The 8,306-nt window shown below is 38.8% G+C and overlaps 1 protein-coding gene across 2 annotated transcripts in view; it reads right to left on the bottom strand.

Annotated features, from left to right (window-relative positions):
* Positions 1 to 5,246: 5,246 nt before the first annotated feature.
* LOC104967607 (dnaJ homolog subfamily C member 7-like) overlaps positions 5,247 to 8,306 on the bottom strand; it is an 8,637-nt gene continuing 5,577 nt past the window's right edge. Inside the window, exons 12-14 of one of the 2 annotated variants that reach the window (XM_010797110.1) lie at positions 7,638 to 7,799; positions 6,803 to 6,922; positions 5,247 to 6,698 (exon numbers count right to left, since the gene is read on the bottom strand). In XM_010797110.1, the coding sequence (XP_010795412.1) occupies positions 6,661 to 6,698; positions 6,803 to 6,922; positions 7,638 to 7,799 (320 nt within the window). In that variant the 3' untranslated portion in view covers positions 5,247 to 6,660. The remainder of the gene's footprint in view (positions 6,699 to 6,802; positions 6,923 to 7,637; positions 7,800 to 8,306) is intronic. The other variant, XM_010797111.1, reaches the window with a different exon arrangement.

The raw sequence follows: 8,306 nt of genomic DNA, 5'->3' as shown, positions 1-8,306 counted from the left end.
CGTAATGTCTTTTGTTAGAAGTTTTGTCCTGGGCACCTGTCTTGAGTGTTCGTGTGTTTTTGTTTACTAAGTTCTACTCACTGAATGCAAAAGCGCCCAGCGTTTGTGCGAAAGAACTTTCTGAGAGAAACGTCTACTTTTTTCGGAAGCTACAAACAGGGCTAACGTCTCTACAAAACAACCTCTACCGGCCAGGTTAAATAAGTAAAAGTTCGAACAACAACAACCAGGACAATGACTCGTGGACGAGGTGTATTTTGTGTGACCTCCGGCGCAGGAGAGTAAAGATTTGTCGAAAACACTTCGGTTCGAAAAAATTTTTTGAGGAGAAACATAGCAGAAAAACGGTAGTACAGGGTGCTAGCCACTAATTAGTTGTCTGTTATTTGTCTCGCGCGCTTTTTGAAAGGAAACGCCACTGCAAGAGCACGCAGGATAAGTTTTATGCTAGAAAATAATCAAATAACATATCTTTTAATTTTAAAGTTATATCGCTATACGGATATAACGTTTAAAGATGAAATGCAGACTGAGCCCCGGAGCGGACCGCCAGCTGCGCGCTCTCGCGCGTCCTCTACTCGCTCCTGCGAGTCCACTTCATTCTGCAGCGGCATAGAGCGGTGTTTCAACTTTCACTAGCCTAAAATGTTTTTAAAACGGCCGGGAGAAAAACAGAAACAATAACCACAGGAAGATTAGAGGGAAAGTGACCGGCAGTATGAGAAGGAAAGCGAGAGAAAGTATCAGCCGCACGGACGTGACTGCTGCAGTGTGATGCACATAGGAATACATATGGGGGTTATTCCCTATCTTTATTCAAGAGCGTGGTCTTTAAATTTGAGAGCATACTTTATTGATTTCACGTTCAGAATATGTATTTCTTTCCCTCAAACCCTGTCCTCACACTCAAATAGTGCCTGCTTGCGCTTAGATTTGCTCTGCTTCTGCTCAAACTGTACGCTTGCACTCAGATATATTGCTGCTTACAGGTTTCCTGTGTTCCAGTTTAAAACCTTCTCCTTGCACTCAGGCTGTTTCTGTGCGCTCGTGAAATGTCTGCTCTCAGATTTCTTCTGTGCGCGCTTGGGTCTTTTGTGCAACAACCCTGTCAAAATCCCTCTGTGGGGATTCCCCACAGTATCGAGTATGTAAGTCGCTTTGGATAAAAGCGTCTAACAAGTAACATGTGCGCTATAAATGCGGTTGCCAGGTCCACATTGGGTATGCAGCGTACGCCGGCTGGTGTTAAAAATCACCCAATAACCCAGCAATGTTAATGATAATATCTTCTGTTATTTTCAGGCATTCAAAGGGAACAGAGGGGCACTGAGGGCATCCTATCAAGTCAGCCTCCACAAAAAAAAAGTTAATCAGTTACCATGTGTTGGAGTTTCTTTTTCTCTCATTGTTTTAAAACAGCTCTGTTCATTTAAAAAGTGTTTAAAAAATGTGTGTACATAGTTTTTGATCTAGTGACAAACTTAATGTTGCACTTCTTATCATTTAAATGTGGTTTCACCTGTGATGTACTGAATACACTTGACTGCACTTCAGTTAGTGTTTTGTCCCTTTTCTGTTTACAACATCTTTGTTCTTTGTTCATTTAAAATAGTTTAAAATGGTGTGTACATAGTTTTTGAGCTAGCGACAAACTTAATATTGCACTTTTGATGATTGTATAATTGAAATTTGTACTGTATATACTTGACTGCACGTCCCATGTTTCGTCTTTCTGCTTTGATCCTTATTTTTTCTGGGCAAGCTCAAAGGGAAGGTTGTTATGGTGAGAAACCTAATTGCTGCGATGCACTTTTATAATTAAATAAATATTTTCATTTACATTTTAAATTCATGGTGTGTTGCATTCTTTGTTTATAAATGTAGATATTATGGAAAATCATGACATTTTTTGAGCTTGGGTCCCTTAGGACCACAACATTTCTGTTTTGGGTCTCATGCTGAAAAAGTTTGGGAACCCCTGATCTAGATACATCACATGCCACTGTGAAGGTAATCATGCACACAGTCACAGTACATACAGTAGATAATTAGCCTCATGACTTCAATCAGCAGAGGAAAGAGTCTCAAACTAAGACAGGCGAGCAGAAGGATGTGTTGTGTCTTTCTCTGCAGCCTCACCTCAGTCAGCAGCCATGGATGATCCTGTGCCAGGCGGACCCAGTCGGTCTCAGCCGTGGCGTTGGCATAGCGGAAGCGGTTCTGCACGGCCGCCGAGGTGCAGATATACTTATACAAGAACTCTTTTCCCGTCTGCTCTGAGATGGCTTTCGCTGACATGGTGGCGCTGGATAGCACAGGACCTTCAGGAGAGAGAGGCCGACAGTTCATTTCACAGAGTTACATCATCACATGTCAACATTGGTGGATAAAATAAACAAAAGCCAGGACAAATCGATTCGTTTTTTTTTGCATTCCTCCGAACAAATATAGAAATAGAAATAAATTGTGAATCCTGAATAATAAATCCATGTTTTGTGCATCTGTTTTTTAGGACACATTTTATCAATCACCTATTGTCCTAGCCAACACACTAATGTTTCACAAAGCTAGTTTGACAAGCTTTGATCTAATGACATGCATATTTCATTAAGTTCAAGCTAACCTTAAAAAGTTTTCTGGTGCTTTGGCAGCAATATTTGTGTTTGATATTTCCACAGCGACAAATCCTTTGCTACATATTGAGCTATAGCGTAAAAGTATTCCCTGTCTGCTGAATGGTCACATATTTATACAATTCACTTGAGCTGGCAATGAAGGCAACTTCTAAAATCCAGACAGACCAAGAGAGAGTTAAGGTCCACAACCAATGGATATGCACCAGAACTTAAAACGGTATGAAATAGTGCGTGAACTAGTGTCCTTGAGGCAGAATAAATCCTGGGTTTATTTTATTCATTCGTAAGAATAATGTCTCTGTTTAGGCTACATCATCATCTCACTAAGGATTTCAAACTGTCATCATAGAGAGAGAAGATGATATTCAAAATAAATAGTGCCCTTCTTTTAATCCACAAACATTAAAGTCAATTTCATCAAAATTCACACAGCTTGACCAAATGAGGCATTTGTGTTTTTGCAATTCAGTCTAGTCACAAAAAGGATATGAACCACAAAAAGCAAGCAAACTATCCTTTTGTTATGTTTGTGTGGTAAGATATGAAGTTGCACTGATGATCCTGAAATTCCTGTTTTTAACGTGTTGTCGTACCTGCTCTGCAGACATGTCACTTACAATACTGCATCAGAAATAATGTAGAAAGCAATGAAGAACCTTTACAATCACTTCTAAAGACCAAACAGAGATAAGCAGTGAGCCTTTGTAACATGCATCATATCCCCCCCTGCCTTTGTGTATCTGATAACACGTTATGATGGCTTTATTTCAGCTTTACAAATGCTCACAGTAGCTTTATGATAGCAGCTTCTGCATCAGCTGCAGCACTACAACATATAAAGTCAGTCTGCAAGAGGTATGTCAAGAAATGTAACCTGGGGTTGTCTGGATTGGATTTAGCTTAGCACGCTATCCTGTCATGCTTCCATAGCCAGATGTCCCAGTGTTTAGCCTTCCATAATCCACGGGTCCAGCCTATTGTTTGAAGCTATTTAGCCGTGAAATATGTGTCACTGTACAGGCTCCTGAGATGAAGGAGACTGAGATTGGTAGGAGGCAACTGCAGCATCACATGGGGCCAGAAAGGGGGTACTGTTTCAGCTGCTATAGCATCACTTTTCCCCATGTATTCTGTAATGCTACATCTTGTGCGTCAGGCCAACATCAGTGAATGGATCTCCTGTACCAGCTACCACACCCACTCCACATAGTTAGTAGCATCGACTAGCTAACCAAGCAAGTTCAATAACGTGCTGTGCGTAAATAAGGAACTTCCTGGAATGGAGATGTACACATGTATAAGGTGAAGCGAAAGTCGACAAGTGAGCTAGGAAAGGAAAACAACAAGCTTTTCAGGACGGTCAGAACAGGGAGCTGATGTAGTTATGTTTGTGATTAATTTCTGCTTTTTCTCACCAGGCAAATTATGCGTGGTTTGAATATATCCCAAAGATAAACAGCTAAATTAAAAAAGTAATAAGGAGTTATACTTGTTCTGTCTTAGGCAGGGTGACAGCTGTTGTATCAGATATTACAGCATCTTACACCTGAAAGTCCTGTCTGACTGGCTAACTGCTGTAGCCCAACACTGCTGCATGCAGCCTTTTGCTAACTGGTGAAGCTAACGTTGGTGTACAAAAACAACATTTAACGGGATGGGGTTACCTTGTCAATTAAAGTAGCACCTCCTTGAAGTGCAAGAATCACGTCCCGGTGTAAAATGGCACAGCTAAAGAGTCACTACTTGTTGTTGAACCCGGGTCTGCTTCTGCCAGTTGCCACCTCGCCTCACTCTCGTCCCTACTGTCGCACCATAATCTTGCGACCGATTACACGTCGGTGCCGGCGCCTGGTTGGTCCAAACCTGGTCACGTGATGACGTCAGTTACGCCCACATGACTACATGAGGCCACCCAAATATTTATTTATATCTAAATGGTGTAATACTGATTTAACTATACAATAATATTTTTTAAGAAGTTATTGTGCAATAATATTTAAAATGTGCAAAATTTTTATTTATTTGTATATTTCCCTAATATTCTTACAATTCCTGCAATTTAGACACATTTAATAGATTGTGTTCATGTTTTCTTTTATAATTTCTGTTTATAAATATTCTAAAAGGAGCCACTTTAAAAAAAATGTATCTGTGCTGGAAGAAGAAATAATACCCCTAACTTAAATAAAACTAGACTTAAAAAATACCAAAATAAAGTCTTCCAAAACTATTTCTTTACACATTGCATAGGTTTTTTTCATTATGAGAATACATTTGTAAAAAGATTATGCTTTAGGGAAACCCTCTTTCAGAATGGTATACAATTATGTTTTTGGATTATATAATATAGCAGAAATACTTTTCCAGCTGGTTGAGGTGTCATTTAAAAACTACTCCACGGTATATTCTGTAAGGCAGTTTACTCTATTCAAGGTTCAAGGCAGTTTACTCTGTAACAGTGCATCAACTTTTTAAAGCAGATTACATGTTTTTATGTGTAAATCCTAACGAAAGTAACTATGGCTCTTAAATGAAGAGATAATACATTATATTAATTGAAGTACAGTATTTTAGTAAATTACCCCATGGATTAAAAAAAAAAAAAAAACATTACACTAAAAGACGAGCCTTTATTTTCCGCAATAAGAAAAGCATGTCAGTAATACTGTGACAAGTTTAAAAATGATACATAGATCAGTGAGAGAACAATTAACAATAGAAGTTTCCAACCTACCATCAGTGCCCCTTTAAAAACAGGTCGAACGAGTAGGGTAAGAGCTGTACTGACGGAACGTGCATTACAAGTATGGGTGGATGATAGCCAGGCGTGATTAACAATACATGAGATGAAGTATTTAATTTTTGATGGAATGAAGAATTTCATTGCAAAAAAATCATTTTCCTTCACTGGCCAGGTGTTAAACACGACCTGTAAAAGAGCACAAAAACAAAAAACAATGTGCTATACAAGTGTAAATGCTGCCTTTTGCAAACAGGACTTGCTCTTGAGCTTTTGCTGTACTGTTTGACTGTAAGAAGATGAACTGATCTGGTGTTTCTGGTAAGGCACCAATTACATTTCAATGGGACAGTGGGGCAGATGTGTTATCAGTGCTTTCGAGAGTAGGAAATCTGTAGGTGTTGTGTGTGTGTTGATTTTGGCCTGTTTCTGAAAAAAAAAAGACTTGCGTAATCTGAAAGCAAAGATGATGTGAAAAACATTTACAAATGAGTCTTTTAAAAAAGGAGGAAGACAATGAACACTGGCATTATGCTGTATACAGGTTAGGATATACAGTACAATAAATATAAATAGACTAAGGGAAAACTGAAGAAGAAAAAAACATTTATGGACAAAACGCTTTACATTCGAGTCAAATATACAATGCAGCATGGAGAAGAAACATAAAACCCTGCACGTTGATTCTATAAATTTGCAGAGTGAGCCAAAAAACCTGAACACGCGCTCGCAAGAAACCGTTGTTGTCCTATAAAGGCTGTCCTGAGGTCAGTTTAGACATTGAACTTCCACAGCATATTGACTCTTGCTCTATGGAGACATGCTGTCCCAGGAGAACCTTAAAAAAAACGTATGCCATGTTAAGTCTTCTAAAAATCAATCATGATGCTTACACTTCCAATTAATTTCTACCAACTGCTTACTTCTGAATGTATAGGCAGTTTAACAAGATTTCAATTTAGTATCGTTTTGATTTTGGCAAAAGGGGCATGCTCTGATCAGCTGATCCAAACCTCCTAAAAAAAAAAGACTTCTTAAGCACTTTCTTATTTACAATGTTAATTCTTAACTAAAGTCTCTCAATTATCCTTCCCACTTTTTGTTAGCATCAATGCGGGGCAGAGAATTTAAGAGTGCATGGAGTAATCAAAAACAACTTTAAAAAAAAAAAAATAGTGGGGAGATTTTGCGAGACACTCAGGAGTGTGAGCGTCAGGAGGTGACTGTGGGTCCAACTTGATTCTGTCAACTGCAGGGCGGCATTTTCCCGCATGCTCCTTCACTTTAACCAAACTGGAAAAAGAAATTTCCAGGTCCAGAGTCTTGAAAAACAGAAAAATAAAAGTTAGTTCATATCATGTGATTTCCCTTATCAATTATTCTGTGCTTCAATAAACTAAAGGATGTCTGAACTGGGCAAACATACCTGGACTAGAGTCAAAACTATATCCTCCCCCTCCTCCTTGTCCTCCGTGTCCTCCTCCTCCACCTCCACCACCACCATGGCCGCCAAAGAAAGCCCTGAAGATGTTGTTTGCATCAAAATCTAGGAAAAGATAATATAGCAGAATTAGCTGGTTACGATGAGGTCAAGGTAGAACAAGATGATTCATTAGGCTAAACAGAGTGGAGGTGAATCAAGCTATTTGACACTGAACATATCATAATACAGTGTCACCACTGCATTGCATATGTACACTACAGAGAGATACAGGAAACTAATAGCGTCCTGTACCTAAAACAAACCCTAAAGTTAAAGGTGGGTTATTGGGATCCGTTGAGTACTCAGTACCACAAAATAAAAGATGTTTTTTATAATGCTTGGAGTGCAGAAGTTCATATTTATAACAACCAATTACTGTGTAACAGTTAACCAGCATGGACAGTACCAGGAAATAGAACCGGTTACATGGAATTCAATTCAAGCTATTATTTACAATTGTGCTTTTCCTGCAAAAATAAGCCATCATTTCTGCTTTGAAACATTTCTTTTGAACCATCATCTTTGCATAAGGTTTCAATTTGCATAGACTCTGCAAGTGTTGACTCGAATAGACGCACATTTGTTTATTTTGCATAACCTGTGTAATGACAGCCTATAAACTGTGACTCGACATTGTTCAATCAGACACAGAGAAACACAGCATAAAAGAGGCATATGATTGTGTTCTAAAATATATATACCTTTAAAATACTTTTTGTAAAATACAAATGCAGGTTCAATTTACATTTATCAAGGAAAAAAAAAAATGTGTAAAAACCTCTACCTCCGCCGTCACAGGAGCCTTCGTCCTCCAGGTCGTGGCCGCTGTCGTAGCGCATCTTCTTCTTGGGGTCGGAGAGCACAGTGAAGGCCTCGCCCACCTCCTTGAACTTCTTCTCCTCCTCCTTCTGAACCTCTTGGGTCGCTGCACTGTGGCGGTCTGCAAGACGATGAAGCAATACAGAAACCTTGATAAATAATCCTTCAAATGTGTAATCAGTAATCACACTTTTTCACCAATGACTTTTCCATGACTTCTCCATGACCTTTACCTAATTTTCCATGACCAAAAACATTACTCTCTTAGCGGTACCACTGAAAATGGTTTATTTTAACATGGAAAAGGAAAATAAGATCTGAAACATGTTGTGCCTATCTAAAACAAATCCAATAGTAGGCTTACTAGCTTCGACAGGCTAAAGCAACTCAAATCTCTCACTAGCAAAATACCTCGTCAGTTAAATGCCATTTCCCGTTTCATTACTATACAGTATTTATTATCATTATAGTATTACTATTTCGGCGACTAGATCAAATATAAATTATATTTGATGCAACTTTAGTTACATTTCCATGAAAAATATTGTTTTCCATAACTTTTCCAGGGCCTGGAATTAGTATTTTGAATCTCCATGACTTTTCCAGGTTTTTAATGACCGCGAGAACC

The sequence above is a fragment of the Notothenia coriiceps genome, unplaced genomic scaffold (genome assembly GCF_000735185.1).
Source record: "Notothenia coriiceps isolate Sejong01 unplaced genomic scaffold, NC01 NC01_scaffold00037483, whole genome shotgun sequence".
NCBI classification, from domain to species: domain Eukaryota; kingdom Metazoa; phylum Chordata; class Actinopteri; order Perciformes; family Nototheniidae; genus Notothenia; species Notothenia coriiceps.
This window is presented reverse-complemented; position numbering and strand designations above follow the sequence as displayed.